This window comes from Ostrea edulis, chromosome 7, assembly GCF_947568905.1.
Source record: "Ostrea edulis chromosome 7, xbOstEdul1.1, whole genome shotgun sequence".
NCBI lineage: Eukaryota > Metazoa > Mollusca > Bivalvia > Ostreida > Ostreidae > Ostrea > Ostrea edulis.
The window spans coordinates 11,911,085-11,932,138 of record NC_079170.1 but is presented as its reverse complement, the minus strand read 5'-3'; the positions used below and the strand labels follow the sequence as shown (position 1 = coordinate 11,932,138).

Here is a 21,054-nt window from a genome sequence, read left to right as displayed (position 1 = left end):
GTTTAGTCAAACACACACATAATAATGAAATGCGTCTAAATACAATACCTCTTGTGTCACAGGGAGTGAAATGCTATAGTCTACCCAAAGTTACCGTTCGCATACTCACTAATACCCCTACCAACTCTTATTCATTTTTTAAAATTCTTGAAAAACGATAATGATACGTAAATGAAATAAGCTATTCACTTTAGTTGCAAAAAATGTATGTCAATTCTTAATTTTTAAGTTTTAAGAATATTTCACGCCTCTCTGTGACACAAGTAATATTGTATTTAGTCACAGCTCTTTTTTATGTGTGTTTTTGATTACACAAGATCTATACATATAAATAGATAGCATAAAGACATCGGTAGATGCAGATGGAGGTGTGGAGGTTTTATAGGTTGTACCTCTGCCTATCGTTACAAAATGTTGCTTAATGAGGTAAAAATAACACATTTTGAGAATGGAACTCCCCCTTTGAAAGCTAAAATTTATGGTAGAACCCCTTTTTGAAAATTCCCTGGATCCGTCCCTGAAATATGCGGGTTTTTTCCAGTTGTAATTGGTCATGGAACCTACAGTGGCTTTTCCTCAAATTTAATGAACTAGTTCTTACTTTTATTTTATTAACCGTGAATATTTTTTTACACATGGAATAAATTTGATAAGAGGAACAGCAGGAACGATAACTCTGGGTAAATAATGACCCGAAAACCCGTATCAACTCCTTTAAAATAAATCAATCTGCTAAGAAAAGGAGGGAGATCATTTTTGTACGGGGGTCATTATTTTTCATGTATGACACGCAAAATATTTACCCTGGGTCTTCTTTCTACAAAACTATCCAATTTTCCTACGGCTAGGGGGCCATTTTTTGACGTTGAAAAATGACCTCCGGTCATTATTCTATGGGAGTCAAAATTTGCCTCTACACCGGCATCGGAGTATAAATAGCAGCCAATGAGGAATATGGTGGTAGATTTCTTTTTTAGGCCACAATCAGCAGGCAGAGTTATTTACAAATATTGAAATTCCGATTCCAGTTTATCATCAGAATTTTGCCAGGCATGCACTTCTTGTTAGAGTGCACCTCTGGACACAAATTAAATTTACTGTAAAACATTTGCTAAACTGTATTTTTCAGTGAAAAGTGTGAAGCAGGGCATCTATTTTCATTTGAAATTCAAAATTGACAGCCAGTGGACGTGAATTAGTTTGTTATTGTTTACACAGGATGTCACCTGTACAACTCAGGTATGCTGACATACAGAGTTAGCTATCTCTGACTTACTTAACATCAGCCTCCAAAAGATAAATCCAAAATAAAATTTTGTTTTCAATTTGTATTGAAATCCTCACGTTGTACATTACATAATGCTGAATGTTCAAAATCCTTACACAAAACACAAGGGCCAATGACTGTCAACTATGAAATGAAAGATTATTCTTTAAATAAATATTCCCACAAATGATCCATGTATTGTATATCTTTCGGATTTGGTAACCATGTTCTCATAAAGATTCAGTCTACACATGTGCTTAGGCAAAATATCTCCCTATCCCGGGTGAACACGTTCTTTCTCGGCATATTGTTGGTCACATCATCTCCATGATAAAAAATAATACGCAATTTCCGAGTTGCCCAATAGTTCTTTCCCTTAGTGGAACTCTTACGCACAGTGAGACGCAAAACATACTATCGTCCACACGCGGTGGGTACAAATGCTTATCGCTGCTTTTATATATTGCCTCAAGGCCGATTATCAGACATCGTGCATCCATCCAAATTGCAGGGACACACAATGTTAGTAAGTTTATTAGTATCTAATAAGGAGTTTGCTGAAACAAAAATCGATTATCACCATTTTTCTTTGATTGAAATATCACTCGTGCAGAGGAGGAAATAAAAAATAATTTCATATTTAAATTAATGGCCTATTTCAAACAAATAGTATTCTTGATATGGTCAGTTTAATGTATAACAACGGCTGATATAAACAAAATGTACGCTTTCATGACTTTTATCCGTATTTACATAGCTAGTCTATAGTATATATATACATGTTGTACCCACCCAAGCGTTTAACAGAACACTGAACGTACCTCCATCACATAAGAGCTGATATCTCGGAAGTTGCGTATTGTCCAAAGCCTATCATATATCTTTCTTCTCTAGTTCTGAATCCCGAAATGAGGTGGTATGCATGACACCATTTCCCACCATAATTGCCTGTCATTGATGTCTGTGATGCATGCATATGTTGCAGAGGCTGAATGGACATTCTTTATTACTCGGTGTCTTGAAGGATGATCATCATTGACTCTGTATTCAATTTCCAAATACCCAGTAGATTCTATATTTGTTTCCACCTCTTTGTCTACACAGTGTGATGGTACACATGTTTTCATGGTTTACCGCCAAATTCCTCTTTCTGGGAGTGTGATGAGTTAACTTGAGCGTGAAAACTCCAATCACTACCCAAGAACTAATGTTTTATGACCCCTATTGCATTTCACTAACATCCAAAATGTATTCCAGTTTTCACCCAACTTTGCTTACAAAGGACAGAAACACATGTTTTCTAAATGATTACCGAGTAGGTATATAGTAATATAAATTATGCTGAGATGTGAAGTCTAATTAACCTCTCACATGATAACATGGGTGATAAGAGAAATTCAACGTTTAACATAGGAACATGTAACGGCAAAGGTAAGCGATAAATGATCATAGACCTTGTTTCTGAAAAACAAAATATACCAACAGACGCGTCGATCTAAAGAGTTGTCTACCTTGTAAGACAAGTTGTATATCTTCAAAAATCTAATTCTACAACATTTGCTCCTATTGTTACGATGATCCCGATCTGCCTTCTGAATATATGCAAAGGATAGCAAATTGATTGATCAAGGAATGTTTTACTCTTAAATACTGGAGGGTTCCAGGTAAGTTCATGATAGACTTGAATTTGTTTGGGTTTAGATTGGCTATTCAAAAATCAAAAACGGTATTAGTTCACTTCTCATTTACCATATCAAGTGATTTTGATGTAGAAAATGTTGGATTTTTTGGCGGACAAGAAATAAACGGCAAACAGTGTCAGCTTTTTATTGATATAAATATGATACATTTGTAAATGAAATTGCGTAAACAAAATAACACAATGGAATTTCAGACTACTTTTTTGGGAGAAAGATTTGCAAACTTTTCCCGACGTCAGTATTACCCGTTGTTGGGTATGCATGGAAATAAACTGTATTACCGAACTGGGTCATAAATTTGGCTTTCACAGTTATCCGTATCAGTGTTATTGGCCTGTACGTGGTAGGGTGTGTATGAGTGACCACCCTCTGGATCACGTGACTCCGTTGTGATATACTGTTCCTGCAACTCTTCGTTCTCGACTGTCCATCTTCGAAGTCTAAACAAATCAGTAGAATATCACATGATTTGATAAAGAAATGATTCAGCAAAGATGCGAAATAAATGATCACAAAAAGCTTACCTTTTGAAAATGTACATTGTTGCCCCTGCTCCAATAACCAAACCAAGGACCACTCCTCCTGCGACGATAGTACCTCCCAGAATTATTGTACTGATAGATCCAGTTCCTGTAATCAGATAGTACCTCCCAGAATTATTGTACTGATAGAACCAGTTCCTGTCATCAGAACTGTGAAATACATATATCGACATATGTAAGTAAGAAAATATAGACCTTGTGTAGTTTGTTTTGTTATTTTCCGAAACACTCAACAATTTTTCAGTTATTTGAGGAGCCCAGTTTTTATTGATGAAAGAGAGAACTCAGATATAATGTACCTGGGAAGAGACCACTGACCTTCCGAGAGTAAACTGGGAAACTTTCTCATTTATCGGCGCAAGTGGGATTCGAACCAGCGCCGAGCAGAGGTAAGAGGCCGTGTGATTTTGAGCGTGATGCTCTAACCACTCGGCCACGGAGGCCACTGGCCTTGTTCAATTAATGCAATTATTTCTTAGTAAATAGAATATGTGTGGAGTAAGCTATATGAGAAGGAAAAAAATACTGATACATGTAGATGTAAATTGCCACTCACGTTCATTGTGAATTTTCTATATCAATTTCATTTGAATCATACCTTCACTATCTTCCGGCTTTCCAAAGTACACCATTGCTTGGTTTCCACGGCAGATATTGCAGCTGCAGTTTGTAACTGTTACAAGGAAGTGGACTTTCAAACGTTAATTCCCACTCATGAATACACTGTATTAGTGGATACTAGACATATGTTTGGGATTAAAGATTAAGGTTCCGTTCTAGTTAAGCTGAATGATGTTGGTATCATGTGTTATACATTGTCATTTTATCTTTACCTCATGAACATAAAAAAGAGTTAATTCTAGACTCAACTCCATTGCAGTATCTTATAATGAATGAAAAGTATATCTAAATAATGTCGAAATTTTCAAGGAATAGAATGACCTTTAAATATATATTCTTTCAGGCAAAATTTATGCTTAAGATATTTTCTTTGAATATCATTGGAGAGCATTTCTGACTTATTTTTTCTGCATGAAGGTAGATACATGTTTACACAGTGTGAAATCGTAGCACCAGTAAGCTGAAAGGTTACTGAACGGTTACTGAACAGTTACTGAAAGGTGACGGAACGGTTAATGAAAGTTACTGAACGGTTACTGAAAGGTTACTGAATTAATGATCCCATTGTTGCTCACTTTACAAGTGGTGTGCGCATTAATTCCAATTATAAAATTGTTTTAAATAATGACATATCTCTTCAATTGAATAAAAGAAATCATCAAATCATTACATTTAACTTCAAATCAAATTTTGCGAGCAATTTGTTCTACCACATTGATGTAGACTTCAATTGAATTAATTAAAGCAATAATTGAATAAATGCGTGCATCATATAAATCATTGTTCTCATCAAATGAATTGATATGCGCTTTGATTTGATCGTTGCGTGCAATGATTGAATCAAAGTGCACATCAATTTAGAATAGTTGAATTGACGATATCTTCAAGTAATTAAAGATATCTTCAATTATATTAATTTATTCTTATTGGCACTCCATATAGTTCTGCCTTTCAGACAACTCACCAGACCTTACTGATAACTTTCTGTTCACCAATTGTCGTTATAACGATTTACTTTTCCAATACAACCTATCAATGGGTCAAATGCTATCTCACGTGTTCCATACCGATTGTTAGGCGGTTCTCGCCACACTGATTTTGACTACGGATAACTCCATTTAACTGATCAAGATATAGGGCTCATGGCGGGTGTGACCGGTCGACAGGGGATGCTTACTCCTCCTAGGCACCTGATCCCACTATCTACTTTGTATTGCTTATAGGAGTTATGAGATTGATCACTGATCGTTACCTTCACTTTTCATTTTAATCCTGTGTTAATTGAAGCAAAATGACTGAAAATGAAAGTAAATATATACACGTACACATCTTTGCAAGCCAAGTGTCTGATTCGCTTACTCTCATCTTCTTGGCGGATTTATTTCGATTGAATTGCCATCTTACGGATAAAGCGAGTTATCGTTCTTGACGAAAACAAAATCTAACCAATCAGATAACGCATTTTAATTTCTCTTACATGGGTATGTTTAGAAAATGGAGTTCACAGTTCAAAACAATAAAATTGGTTTTTTTTCTATGTGTGTATACTTGCAGGACGCCTATGTCACTTTGTATTTAAGGGATACATCACGTATCGAAACAATTCATTCGGAATTCAGCGTTTCTATTTTTGTTTTGATATTGTACTCAATTTTGATGAGTTTGTTGAGTTTATTCCAGCACATACCGTCCATTATCGTCATTTGGGTGAAGTACATGATCGACTATCTCTAGAAATTGATCGTAAACCCCAAAATCGCTCGTCTTTGTTTTTTTTAATACAAAATGTCATTGCAAAGGCGATAACAAAGACTAGACATGGGGGATGCCATTACTCAAACCAAACTATATGTATGGAGCGATTTGATTGGATGCCTTGGAAAGACGAAGCGCGATATTTTGAAGTGTTTGAAATGCGACTAAATCCGCCAAGGGGGAGATGAGAGTAAGCGAAAATGATACGTACACTGCGATGATGTTTTTGCCCGAATATGATGCAGAGGATTGGAAATATGGACGAACATTCTAGAAGAAATGGAGCTAATGTAACTCGGGCCGAACCTTCTATGCAACAATAATAAAAGAGTAGGTACCTGAACGTACGAATACATTGATGACATTGCATTGTTCATCACAGTCAACATCTGCTGGTAATAAAATCGTAAGTAGAGATCGACAACTGCAACTCTCTACTGTTGTATGATTTGACTGAGTTGCACAACTTATGTTGGTCGCCATGCCGTTCACATCGGTTGAAATACTTTCATGAAGATATCTGTCGATTTCTGCAAAATTTTAAATGATCTATTTCTAAGTATTTTTGCAACTATGTGGTAAATGTTTTCGTGACCATGACATAGGGCTAACGGCGGGTGTGAACTGTCGACAGTAGATGTTTACACCTTCTAGGCACCTGTCACATCTCTGCTATGTCCAGGGGTCTGTGTTTGCCCAACTTTGTAGTCTATAATCCATGACTTGTTTCATACTGATTGTTAGGCCGTTCTTGGCCCACTGATTTTGACTACGGATATTTCCGTTTACCTAATCAGGATGTAGGGCTCACGGCGGGTGTGACCGGTCGATAGGGAATGCTTATTCCTCCTAGGCACTTGATCCCACTTCTGATGTGTCCAGGGGTCCGTGTTTGCCCAACTATCTACTTTGTATTGCTTATAGGAGTTATGAGATTGATCACTGTTCGTTCTCTTCACCTATAAGGTTAATCAGAGGCCAAAGGCTATGCTCTGCACTTTTGCCAAATATGTTTGAAACTGACTTTATTTATCTATAATTCTAAACATTCCTTGATTTTTCTTAGATTATGTCATTTTCATGTCGACACATTGTGATTAGAAAATAAAAATGTGTATGACTTTCCTCCATATTAATGCATGTCCTAATATGATATCATAAAGTTGTTACCACTTTACGTTTCCCATGAGAAATTTCAAAACACTAACTTTTCAAGTTTTTTTTGTCGAATAGAAATCACAGACCGCAAGTACGTACTAAAACTACTCATATATGCAAAGTGATATACCACAATTAACACCTCTTGATTTTATCGTTTTTGCGATTGCAGATCACACTTTTTCAAGCCTAACAGTTTGAAATGAAGATGTTTTTTTTTTTAGAGATTGCATTGAAAAAGAGCGAGACGTGTACGTGTATTTTTTTATGCCTCACGAGAAATATTATCAAGTTTCCTTCACTTCACTTACCTAACACCAATTCTATATAAATGCTTCTATTTATCATGTGCAGAATTACCTTAAGGCCGATTAAGTCGTTCACATATTTGGCAATTCAGTTTAAATTAGTTTACAATGTGCGTGATATTACCGGCAATCTTCTCAAAGATGTGCGTTTTGCTGCTTCTGAAGCACGGGTTTGTCTCTCCATCAGTTGCTATGAGATCCTCCTTTTCGATATGAACGCTGACACATCGTAACGCACGTGAACCACTATGAAAAATTACAAAAACTTCTATCTGTGGATAATATGTGATTATCTGATTATGGGTTAATATGGTGTAATTATGCTGAGCTACGAGTGAATATGGTTGAAGTATGAATTAATATGGTGTGTTTAAGTTATGCTGTGAGGGAATAAGGCGTTATTATGTAAAACTTATACAGTACCAATTTGGATGCACCAGATACGCATTTCGACAAATAATGTTTCCTCAGTGATGCTCAACCGACATGTTTGAAATCCGAAATAACAATGCAGTTTTAGAGCCATTATAGCCAAAAACAGCGTGCCAAAACAAGTGGAGTCAAATTTGTCTAAGGATAAGAGCTATGCATGAGGGAGATAATCCTTAATTTTGAAATGAATTTCTAAATTTTATAACAGCAATTAAATATACATCCGAATTTTCAAGCTAGTAACGAAGTACTTAGCTACTGGGCTGTAGAGACCCTCGGGGACTAACAGTCCACCAGCAGAGGCCTCGACCCAGGGGTCATACTGTAATTATGCTGCGTTATGAGTAAATATGGTGTGATTAAGCAGATCTGTGAGTGAATAGGGTGTGATTAAGCTGTATTATGAGTGAATACGGTATGATAAAGCTGAGCTGTGAGTGGATACGGTATGGTTAAATTGAGCTGTGAGTGAATACGGTGTGGTAAAGGTGAGCTGTGAGTGAATATGGGGTGGCTAAGTTGTGTTATAAGTGAATACGATGTGATTAAGCTGAGCTGTGAGTGAATATGGGGTGGTTAAGCTGAGCTGTGAGTAAATACGGCGTGATTAAGCTGAGCTGTGAGTGAATACGATGTGATTAAGTTGAGATCTGAGTGAATACGATGCGATTAAGCTGAGCTGTGAGTGAATACGATGTGATTAAGCTGAGCTGTGAGTGAATACGATGTGATTAATCTGACCTATGAATGAATACGTTGTGAGGAAGTTGAGCTGTGACTGAATGTGGTGTGAATTAGTTGAGCTGTGAGTGAATACGCTGTGATTAAATTGACTTATGACTGGATACGTTGTGAGGAAGTTAAGCTATGAGTGAATACGGTGTGGTTAAGCTGAGTTGTGAGTGAATCTGGTTTGGTGAAGCTGAACTTTATAATCATTACATTTTCAATGGATGTTTAAAAAAACTTACAATCACTCTATGACACATCTACTGCAACGTACCGATTAACACAATGATAATAGATATTTACCTTGCTGCAACAATGGTCGAGATGAACATCAATGTGATTCTTCCGCAAACCATTGTCTATAATTTCCGTTCTGGTTTTAGATTCTTTTCTGTTTGATAGAAAAATTAGGAAGAGCTGTCGTCCTGTTGATTGGATGTTACGAATTTATAGAAACATAGACACTTCCTTCTAAGTTGACGTAAACTACTTATATAGTTTTGCTTCATTTCAAATAGCATTGAGCTGATCGTGAAATTGACAGAATAGGGAAACTAATACTTTAGGCACAGGGTAGTTCTATTGATAAACGTATAAAATCAATTAAAGTTCTTAAGTCATATGCTTCATATTTTTCTAAATAACATTCGGTGATTTGGCACACCAGAAGTGAAGTATCTGCCAGATATCAAACAGGCGAACCTAACTCATGAAATCGATATGCATAATCATGTATTTAACATCAGTATAAACTGACTTATTAGTCGTATTTGACAACGTAGAAACGCCAATCTGGCCATGAATATACAAAAGTAGAACAAAATTATTTTTTTTACCAAAAAAACCCCTAACAATATATATATATATATATATATATATATATATATATATATATATATATATATATATAGGTACTTGGCATGGTTTGTGGGTCATGCTCCTTAAACATGGTTTATGGGACCCTGCATTTGTAATAGGTTTATTACAAAAGGAACCACATTTTTAAGAATAGATTTTGATGTAGATCCCAAATATAGGAAAATTATAAAGTTTTCTCATATTTGGTTTCAAAGCTATATATAACGTTGTGGGTCATTACATTGTGGGTATATGTCCCACAGTGATATATAGTAGATAATTATATATACCATACTTGTGGGTAGGAACCCACAAACCATATTATAGCAATATATGTATATATTCTTTGTGGGACATATCCCATAAAACATGTGTGGATGCAAAAACAATTATATATCGCATACAATTGAGTATGATTTGTATAGGAACTCAAAAAACACATCATTTTATCAGACTAGTATATAGGCTTTTTCTTTGGGGTACATTTTCAACAAAGCACCTGAATCACGCAAGCTTGCAATGTAGGTCAGATGCAGCATGCAAAGCATGCACTGAAATGATCATCGAAATATAGTTGCACCTCAGGAGCAAGTCTGGTTTGTGTACCCCTTTTGATAAGCTGATAACAGACCAAAACGTTGTCCTTAACCGGTGTCAAAGATCTGCAAAACATCTTTAGATCCATCGTTTATCTAAGTTTGGTTTGTATATCTCCATAATTATCTTGTAACAGACCAGAACACTTTCCTTAACTGAAAACATTGACGCCTAAAGTGTTGGTCAAATGCAGCATCAAAAGCATTCCTCCAACAAAGCATTCTTTTGGTTTGTAGAGTACATGTTGAAAGCTGGGAACAACCAAAACCGTCTTTTAACTGGACTCACTGATGAGTAAACGGCAGGTGAAATGCAGCATTTGAAGTATGCATCTGACAAAGCATTCTTAGATGCTCTATACATGTAATTTGGTTTCAATACTTATTGATATATGTAAAGAACTGACCTAAATGCTGTCCTTAACCAGAGTCACTGCCGTGTAATATGTAGGTAAGATGCAGCAATCAATGCATGCATGGTCCAGGCATATAATACTGAACTATGATTTATGCACGATTGATTTGGATACTGGTTCTGAAAAGCTTGGATTAGACCTAAACACTGTCCTTAACCAGACGTTAATTCCAGTATGCTTGTGTGTGTGTGTGTGGGGGGGGTGTAGTAGATACAATAATATGTAACATACATGTATCAAATAAACAGCAGTTGCATAGTGGGTAGGAAGCCACAAACCACATCAAGTTGATATATATATATATATATATGTTATCGTTTTTGTCTGAAAAAATTCCTCAAAGTAACCATCAGTACATGTAAATTGACCAATCAAGCTACATGCAACAGTAGAATATTAACTAAAGTAGTCAAACAAATTAATTGAATTTCATGATTTTTTCCTCTCAAATAAAAAAAATCTTTAAAAAAAAAGATTACAGAGACTGTAGAGTTCAGAATATTATGGTAAACAACAAAACTCAATTTTAAAAATGTGATAACCATGATACAATCAATACAATTCCTCAAACTGACATTCTGCATGACCAATTGACTCGTGTCAGGTGCAGGACAAACCCTCAAATCATGAGCAACTACAGTGTCAATAACATTCCTAAATTTCTGTTACACAGTCTTAAATTTCTGTTACACAGCAATGGTCCAGACACAGTTTCTCACATCCCCACCGACCTTCATCAAATGAAATGATCTAAGTAATATGACATAGCATTAGGTTTGAAGTAACCTCTGTGCCTAGTTATATAGATTATTTCCTCTGATACAGCTATGACCCAGACCAAAATTTCATACATTTTTCTCCTTGTGGCCTTGTCTAAATAATATCTGATAAAGGTCACAACACAAACTATTTTCTCCTGGTGACACCAGATCAAGGTCATGACAAACACATGGTTATGTTCATCTGTGTGTCAAATATAAATGGCTAATCCCCCCCCCAAAGTTATGACCATGACATGGCAATCCCTCCTCAACACTTGTCACCTAGACAGGCAGATAAACAGACAGACAAGGGAAATCCTATATATACCAGGCTAACTTTATTTGCAGGGGTAAAATAACTCTAATAAGATAACACTTTTATTAGTTAAAGATTACATTTTATTTCAAAAAGTTAATGGGGAAAATTCGTATGCATTATTTCGTATACAATATTAATAGATGTGAACATTCTTGATATCGATAAAACACTTTATCTTAGGTATTACTTTTTTTTAATAATGAAAGATCACATAAGAATAGATAGCTGAAAATAAATATGTCATCAACCCCCACCCCCCCCCCAAAAAAAACCCCAAAAAACTTAGGAATTAGATTTGCATTCTTTCGTCCTCATTTAATTATATAGTTTAGTTTGATTCACTGTATATAAATAACCAAGTCTCTGATACGACTGTAGCTCTATTGGTTTGGACCCGAAATATTAAATTTTATCAGGTCAAAACTGTAGAAAAAGTAGCATTTTGAAAGAATTTTACAAATTATTCTACTTATAGTAACCATGGCAACACCATTTATTGAAATAAAATACTGATAAATAGAATTATGAATTTTGATGTAATCTACTTGTGTACAAAATTTTATTCAATCAGACCAAAACTGTAGGAGAAGTATTTGGAAAGAATTTCACAGATTATTCTAATTTTTGTAACCATGGCACCATCATTCATCGAAATCAAGAACCAATAAAGAAAGTTGTGTGTCTGATATTGTCTACCTATGTAATGAGTTTTATTGAAATCAGACAAAAGCTGAAGGGGTAGTTAACAGAAAGAGAGACAGACAAAAAGAGACGAACAAACAAACACACAGACAGACGGATAAAGGACACTTTACCATCCATAAATTCTTCTGGTCTATGACCAGTAGATCTAAAAACCAGAGGTGCCACATTCACCTTGTGGTTGCCTGCAACAAGTGTTGGATTAAAACCCCCAAAGGTTGGATATAATAACGTTTTTCATAACCTACCCATTAGATACAATATAACAATTATATACAATATGTAACATGACTGTCTTTTTAAACTATAAGTATTTCTAAAATGCATTTGTATTATACTTTTAAAATATATGAAGTATGTGCCATACTCATAACAGTGATTTTTTAAAAATAACTTTACATCTTTACACTAATGCATTTCAAACTGTAGTACGCCAGTTACAAATGATGCAGATAGTTATCATAGCGAGTATACTCACATAATATTTCGATCATGTTCACTTAACCTTAAACAAAAACAGTGACATATGCAAGGTGAAGATAACGAACAGTGATCAATCTCATAACTCCTACAAGCAATACAAAATAGATAGTTGGGCAAACACGGACCCCTGGACACACCAGAGGTGGGATCAGGTGCCTAGGAGGAGTAAGCATCCCCTGACATATATGAAATTATAACATCTTAATGCTGAGATTATGATTTTAAAATGACTAAAAACTTCAACCATAAGGTCACACCCCGGGACAAATGATGCAGACAGGAAGAGAGTGTATACAGGTATAATATATAAACATTCAATCTAAAACATTTAGCATTCAGTAGGACCCTTGTTTATCTACCTCTAAGTTAATTGAGATGACCAAAAAATAAGTCTGGGGTATTTTTTCAGGAGTTACTGTTCCAGTTTAAAGTTTCACAGAATCATGTTTGACTGCATGACAAAAGTCCTAACTCTGTTAACTCATTTACGTCTCAGCATATGTTTCACTTTACTCCTTATCTAATAAATATCTTTATCAGCAAGAAATTTGTATTTGTTTTTTTTACTTTCAGTGCTTCAGCATTTCTTGCAAGTTTTTATCTTTAAAGTTCTTATTAAATTCAAATCTCAGGACATTCTCCTCATCCACTGTCCATCTTTTTCTCTTTGATGAAAATGTGGTGCTTGATGGTTCTTCCGACGATTCTTCATCAGTTGGGACATAACCCTCGTCTTCTTCATAAGAATCTGTGAATCAAATATAACCGGAGCTCAGTGAATAAAATTCTACATTTGTAAGTTAAAACAGGGTTTTACTACAACTTCAAAAATATGTGCACAAGTACTATTTGGTGTGTGAGGAGAATTGTTTATATCCTCTTAGAACAGTTTTCTTTAAAAGCACGTGAAATGGAATAAATTGAAAGTATACTAATTGCTTTGAAACTTCCCTCACTTAAAATTTATCCCCTTGGATAATTTTTTTCTCAATTTAATCAGAAACACTTTCATTCATACCTTGATCTATTTCTGCGTTGAAAGTAACTTTTCTTTTCCTGTTTACATGTTGGTTTCTTAAAAAAAAAGGAAAATCCTTTCATATATACAATACATATTTGCACTATACAAACCTTTCTTTCACTGATGAGGATTTCAATATTGATATATCAATTAACAAAAAGTATCGCTTTTTTCAATATATTGAAAATCTTGGAGCACATGTGCTCATACGTGCGATTTAATTCAAAGAAAATATAATTAAAGAGACCTTCTTTGAGAAAATTTAGTATTTTATGCGAATTTCTTCAAAAAGAAAACAAATTTAATAGTCTTTTTTAAATAAATAATGCACAACCCTGTTGCAGATATTACATCAATACAGAATTTGCTGCGAAAAGCATATGCTAGCCTGAACAGACTGACATTTACATTTAAAAATGCGATCCAGGATAGTGCAACTATGAGAGTAACTTAATCCTGCTGAAAATGTGGCCATAATTTTTAAACCTGATGCTGATTTTACACAGTTTTAGTTAAATTATATAATATATATGTAATGTATGGATACTCAGAAAATGTATCAATATTGTAGCAAAACATTTTAAATCGATGATACATCAATATCTAATGCATCAATGACAACTCTACTCATGCTACTGAAAGGCAATTGACAAAAGGTTACTGCTCACTAATATGAGGGGTGTCCCAATAAATCATGTACTTTTGAGATCTTTTTCTGATGTTATACTGAAATATTTTTAGATAAATATGTATATCTCAATTTTACACTACATGAGAACATCAAATTTTAAGTTGCCCTTAAAGGATCATTTCAGTATAAATATATCGTTTGACCTATAGGCATGATAGAGCCGGTATTGATTTCGGCCTTTACAAAAAGCTTATCGATTTCCGTTCCAGTCGATGACTTTAGGCCACATGCAAAAAGTTATTTGTTTCTCATGCATTGCTTAAGTTCTAGTCAATATACATAATGTGTAGAGGGAGGAGAACCCTTTCACTGACGTTTTCTGTGCAGCATTTATTGTGGACTCAATTTAAGTTTGTTATCTTGAAATTTCATATGGTATTTTTCTTAGTTTAGTTTCATCAATGCCACCGGTTGTGGAAGCCAAGGGATAGGGCACTCTTTTCATGATTGGGAGGTACCAGGTTCGATTCTTGTTCCTGGCTCCACCTAAAATGTAAACTTAGAAAGTGTCTGTTCCTTCGCCAAATGCCCAGCACTAGAAGTGAAAGTCAAAGGTCTTTCAGACATACACCTTAACTGACCCCACCCAGTTCTTATCTACAAATCTTCCTACAACATTTTTTGGCAAAGAATATCACCGATGCACACATTATTCCCAAGGAATGAACGGCATCTACTCTGTAGTTTTTCTTCCACAAGAGTACTATTTCCCAGAGAGGTTCTTCAAAAGCATATACAGTAATTTTTGCTCGGCATGATTGTTTTTCCATGGCACCTGTATTGAGTAACACAGAGTGAATGATTCTTGTCCTTGAACAATGTGTGTTTACAGTGAGGTGTAGTTCCGGTTGATTGCTTTTTATTTACAGAGAATTTATGATCTACATTCTCACAAATGTCTTTTTTATCAAGGACAAACATGCATTAAAGAAAGATCGATAACTGAAGGAAAATACACAATCCTGTTTAAAAAATAAAATTAGGCAACGAAAAAAAATGAAGGTGGGTGAACAGTGGATGCGAACCAAGACCCTAAGAACATATGTTTCTTTTGAGTACCAGGTCACTATCAAAAATTGTTTGTTGGGCGTTAGCCGCCCGACCCTCTCAAAAGGTCGCCGACCTAAAAAAAATTATTGGTCCAACAGCGATGTTTTTTTTTTGGTTATTGTCTGGTGCGGAACAGAACCGAGTTCAAGCCAGATTTTAGCCGTCCGAGTCAGTAAACCATTTGACAGTCACCTTGCTTCGCTTCAAGTGCTCTCTTGATGGTTTGTTTCAAAATGTCCGACCTGAAGAGGACAAAATCGTACGCAACTTTATGCGTAAATATAGAGTTTAAAAACTCAAAGGAACGAAGCAAAGCCAATAGACAGCTTGAGTTTGACACGGATTCAACTGCGGCTGACGAACGTAGACATCACATAGAGCACATGTCGAAGTACATATCTCATAAATTTATTTTCTCAAACCAAGCCATTAAAACAGATTATATGCTAGTTGGAACCCTCAGGTTACACGATGCTTGCAGTGCCTGGTTAATAGTTCATGCAGAAATGCACCTAACATTTATTTCAAAGCTTTTCTTAGAATTTGAAAAAAGATACAAATTCCATATTGTTTTCAATGTTTTAAACTGCTACTTTACATTTTATACTCAAGAAAAACTTTGAAAGAAAATCCACTCATCATGCTTTTATGTTACTGAGCAGTACTTATATATTTCATTTAGAAATTTCAAATCTACATAAAACAGTTGTCACACTATAGTTCCATGTGTCTGACATGTTCAATGGAATATATAACACTGTATGCCTACTAGCATAAAGCAGAGGATAACTAAGAACTAAAGGGTGCATACACACTGAACAACACAAAAGTGCAAAGCAAAACTAATTCTTATTTATAAAGTGGTGCAAAGTGGTGTACTGATGAGTAGTGATGTTATATACAAAAGCAGATATATAAATATAATAGAGCTGAATATGATAAGGCTGGCACATATGTATACATTTAAAAGCATATTTAATAAATGACAAAGAACTTAGCTAATTAATGAAGAGATAGGGACCGCAATGTTTAAAAAAAAAAAGTACAAAAACCGAAGACGAAGCAATCACAATTAAAAAAAAAGATTATGAGGTGCTTTTCTCACATGATACACTAGTTCACTGTATGTTCTTGAATAGTGAGCTAGTGTTTGCCTGTGATCAGAGCCCCCTTTTTCAGTGGTCAAATGATAATAGCACAAAATTCCCACAACTTCAATTTTAACAGTAAATATTGTATCTTGCGATTCACGGAACCTCTGTGCTATCAGAATGACTTCTTCAGAATAAGATGTGAAGTTACCAAATATCACCAGTGGTCTTAAAATCATTTTTAAAAAGTAAGAATATCAGCGAGGAGAGAAATTGATGTAAATATCGATGAAAATATGGTTTGGCTAAGTATGCAGTAAATAACGTAATAAATTAGGTTCATGTTAATATCTTTTTTTTTTTTTTTAACTTTGATTAAAAGGAAAAGAATTCTGTTTATTGTAGTTCAGCATTTTATTTTTATAAATTGCTTAATAAGAATAAAAGTTGAATAATTCATAAGAAAATTACAAACAAGTTTTATCTGTTCGATTAACCGGTTACTCGGTCTGAAAAAATTTCGACTAACCGCGGTTAGAAAAATTTATTAGATTGCCATCCCTATACTTATTTTTTTTTGTCTTGGGAATGGGGATAGGCCCTTTGAAATTGACAAATATAGCATAAAATTAATGAAAATAAAGAACTGAAATAAAAATGCTATGATATTTGTAAACTAAACTATAAATATATTTAAATTTTATTATATTGGGTGTGATGTTCAGATATAGGCAACCTAGGGATGGCTGTAGCTGCTCCTTGCACCTGCAATCACTCTCTACTGCTATCTGCACTGTGTCACAGTGTCAGTGACAAGTATTATATATATTCAAACTTACCACAAAGCTCAGCAACAAGAATTTCATCTTCATTTACCACAGAATCAATCAATTCCCCAATTCCAAATGTAGCACTATTTCTGAAAAAAAAAATTTGATATCAAAATAAGGTGTCCCAATACTCTATATATAGTCTTTGTAAAAATATTATTCCTCATACAATAGGAAATCAGACATGTGAATGTAAGCTTTTACAAGATCTGTATAAAAATAACTTTCCAGTTTTTAAGTTTATTGGGTGAAAAGTGCTCAACTGACATACAGACAGCAAGACAGATGCCGAAAACAATAGTTGAACAGAAAAGCACAACTTAGCCCATTGCATAAATGTCTCAATAACTGAGATAAAAGCAACAACACTTAATTTCTTTTGTAAAATAATGCCCTTTTTTCATAAAAGAAACAATAAAAAGCTATACCCTCAGACTAAATGAGTCAACAAAAAATTGATAACTTCTCCATTGGCTTCAGACCACTTATTATTTCTTCATTCATGGTTTTTTCCCAGTTTTGACGGTTAATTTTCATAACTAGTACACTGTAGTTTAGAAATTTCACTGCTCTTCGCTTGTTAAACATGATGTAGAATAAATTTCAATATGCACTATATTACATGGTTTGTAATTAATTTTAGTACTCTAAACATTATATCAGACCAAGATAAAGTAATTGAAAAACTCTATTTGCATGTATTTTGCCCATTTGAGTAAGCAAACATGAATTTTCTCCATCAATACTTTGTTGTCTTTGAATATTTCTCCTGGGAAGAAAGACAAACACCCTATGTTAAAAATGAATAAAATAATTTTTCCATCATTCTTTTTGAAGAATTTCCTTCCAAGTCCCTGCCTCATGACAATGATGACCAGAGGACCTGCATTGCCAACAAATCATGCAAGCGGGCCTGACATTTGAGGAGTTCTCATTATGATGTAAAAATATATTAATCATTGTTGTCCTCCACTAGAGCAAAAACGTGGCAGGAAATTTCTAAATATAAAATTTATGTGATGTCTCGCTGCGCTTTCTATAATATCGTTAAATTATTATTATCATGGTTGTTTTTTTTTTGTCCCAGGAGTTCTCATTTGTTGATAATTTGAATAAAGTTTGGAAGAATTCATAAGATGTAAAAACGCATCTACTTTCTGTTTGTCTTGTTTCGAACGAGATGTTACACTGCATAACGTTTCATATCTCAACAAATTTTCCATTCAAAATTGTACATACCGCCTGGTACATGTCCGGTCTTCAAATTTCAATCGCATCTCTAATTAAATATTTTTTATGGTACATGTCATACACGAAATCAATATTCACCAAACCAATCGTTGATTTTCATGTGCTGCTCTGCGGCGGTCAACGTTGTAAAAACAAAAAGGTTAATCTAACAGTTCTCAGAAAGACCATATCAATAAGGAACTCTAAACTGTTTACCTTCATTGGTATAGAAAAGTTCATTTCCACATGCTCTCACAAACTGACCAATTTTGTGACATAATATATAACTGTAAGTGTCAGACAGTTACAACCATTTAGCAATTAGCCACTTGTATTTAGCAATTGGAATGGCAGTAGGATGTAGTTCTTTTTACAACAAAAATAAGAGTGTAACATGAGTAATGGTGGAAGGTTAAGGTCATCAAACTTAAGCATGATCGATCAAAGAGTTTCTGCAAGAATGCCACTGTGTATAAGTTACATACAAACATCCTTCATGGTGTTTAAGAAAATGATGAAATTTATACATTCATATATTCTGACAAAGTGATTCACAAACCATGAACACCCATATATACTTAGGTCATCACATGTATTTCAAACAGTGACCAGCAAAACAATAAACATACTTATATATGTAAACATTATGACTGACAAACCATAAACAAACACACATAATTGCATTCACAATCAAGGGTCTTACAACAGTGACCAAAAAACACAAACAGACAAATATCTATATCATATATTTATACTTATACTGATCCAAAAACAATAATCAGACACATCTGAATACAGGGTTGGGCGGTTAAAACCGCCCCCGGTTTTAACCAGCGGTTTTAACCGTCCCGGTCAATACTCCCGAAGTGGTCAATACTGGTCAATGCTGGTCAATTGAGATTTAAATTGTCCATTTTCCTATTTTTGTATATTTTTTGCAAAGATGGAGTATTAGCCTTTTCATTATGATATATGGATCAATTGGTTATCAATGATTTTCATTATATAATTAGATGTAATTTCATAAGTTTAATATATTTGCTGAAACTGTGACCATAATATCTTCAGAACTATAAAAGAGGGTCACATATAGCATAACAGGACAATAGGATCTGCTAATACATGTACCTGGACAGATTAAGAATAGCAGGTAGCTGGACATTAAATAAACACAGTGATTTAATATGAATTGGGTGACAGATGCTGTAGATAAACAATGTGTTGCAATGTACAGAGCAGGAGATGTATCTGAGCACAGGAAACAGTTGCCAGGTGTTAATTAGCATACTCTGGGACCAGAGAGGACCAGTGTACATGTTATTGTTATGAAAACATCACCAACACACCCCCTACAATGTTCATTTAACAGTTAAATGAAGATTTGAAACAATAGGTAGTTCTTGATAAACTAAAGAATTTGAACAGAAATAGAAAACACTTCCTCCATCATACTATCTATGGCTTCAACAAAACATTTTGGAATTTCTATGATATTGTAGAGGACAACAACAAGACCACAGCAAGATGTAAAGACTGCAATGCTGTTGTCAGTGCCAAAGTAATACGGCTACGAAACAGTTTTTAATTTTTACAATAAAATTGTACATCTTCCCCTATTTGATTGAGTCATTTACATTATTTATTTAATATTATGACTTGCAAGTATATTATAAACTGATAGTGCATGTTATGAATTACAGTATTTACCATAATGGCCACTGAAACATTTAAAATAACCGACAACACAGACTATAAATGACCAAACAATTTTCAATCAACCATTATTGACCACTATTGACCAGTATTGACCGGTTTTAACCAGTATTGCCCACTGGCCCAGTCAATACTCATATTAACCACTTTTTTGCCAACCCTGTCTGAATACAATAAAATCTTAAAACAATGTCCCACAGTCTATGGACATGAAGGTTACCTGGTGATCAACAAACCATAAACACATGTATAACTGAACTGCCATAATAGGACTTCTACTATATTAGAACAAACAATCTATGATAGTGACCCACAATCCACGAAAAGACACATACATTTATATGACAGTAACCCCAAAACCATAAACATTCACATATATATATATATATATGCATATACACAAATTTCTAAACTCAAAGACATAAAAATGCCGTGAAGAAACTAGAGGAAAAATATTAGAACAGACAGTCTATGACAGTGAACCACAATCCATTAACAGCCACATACATGTATATATGACAGTGACCCAAAAACTATTAGCATTCACATATGTATGCATATACACAAATTTCTAAACTCAAAGACATAAAAATGCCATGAACAAACTACAGGAAAAATGTTAGAACAATTTACAATATATGACAGTGATCGACCCACAATCCATGAACAGACACATACCTGTATATATGACAGTGACCCCAAAACTATTAGCATTCACATATATATGCAAATACACAAATGTCTAAACACAAAGACAAAAAGCCATGAACAAACTACAGGA

General features: G+C 34.5%; 1 protein-coding gene and 1 long non-coding RNA gene across 2 annotated transcripts; both read right to left on the bottom strand.

The window, feature by feature from the left end:
* Window positions 1-3,092: 3,092 nt before the first annotated feature.
* Window positions 3,093-4,179, bottom strand: LOC125653595 (uncharacterized). Its single transcript, XM_048883163.2, has 3 exons — window positions 4,108-4,179; window positions 3,492-3,597; window positions 3,093-3,407 (listed from the first exon to the last, which is right to left on the bottom strand). The coding sequence occupies exons 1-3, from the start codon at window positions 4,139-4,141 to the stop codon at window positions 3,245-3,247; spliced, it is 303 nt and encodes a 100-aa protein (XP_048739120.2). The 5' UTR covers window positions 4,142-4,179; the 3' UTR covers window positions 3,093-3,244.
* An 8,783-nt stretch (window positions 4,180-12,962) lies between these two features.
* On the bottom strand, window positions 12,963-17,407 carry LOC130047808 (uncharacterized). The gene is made up of 3 exons (XR_008796623.1): window positions 17,340-17,407; window positions 13,666-13,721; window positions 12,963-13,395 (listed from the first exon to the last, which is right to left on the bottom strand). It is a non-coding gene; the product is annotated as an uncharacterized LOC130047808 (long non-coding RNA).
* Between the last annotated feature and the right edge of the window lie 3,647 nt (window positions 17,408-21,054).

What these genes read in the sequence shown, in the direction of transcription:
- LOC125653595 (XM_048883163.2), bottom strand. Translation starts at nt 4,141, where the DNA reads ATGGTGTACTTTGGAAAGCCGGAAGATAGTGAAG. An exon ending in AAAGCCGGAAGATAGTGAAG is followed by an intron (nt 3,598 to 4,107) that starts GTATGATTCAAA and finishes ATCTGATTACAG; the next exon opens with GAACTGGATCTATCAGTACA. An exon ending in ACAATGTACATTTTCAAAAG is followed by an intron (nt 3,408 to 3,491) that starts GTAAGCTTTTTG and finishes TGATTTGTTTAG; the next exon opens with ACTTCGAAGATGGACAGTCG.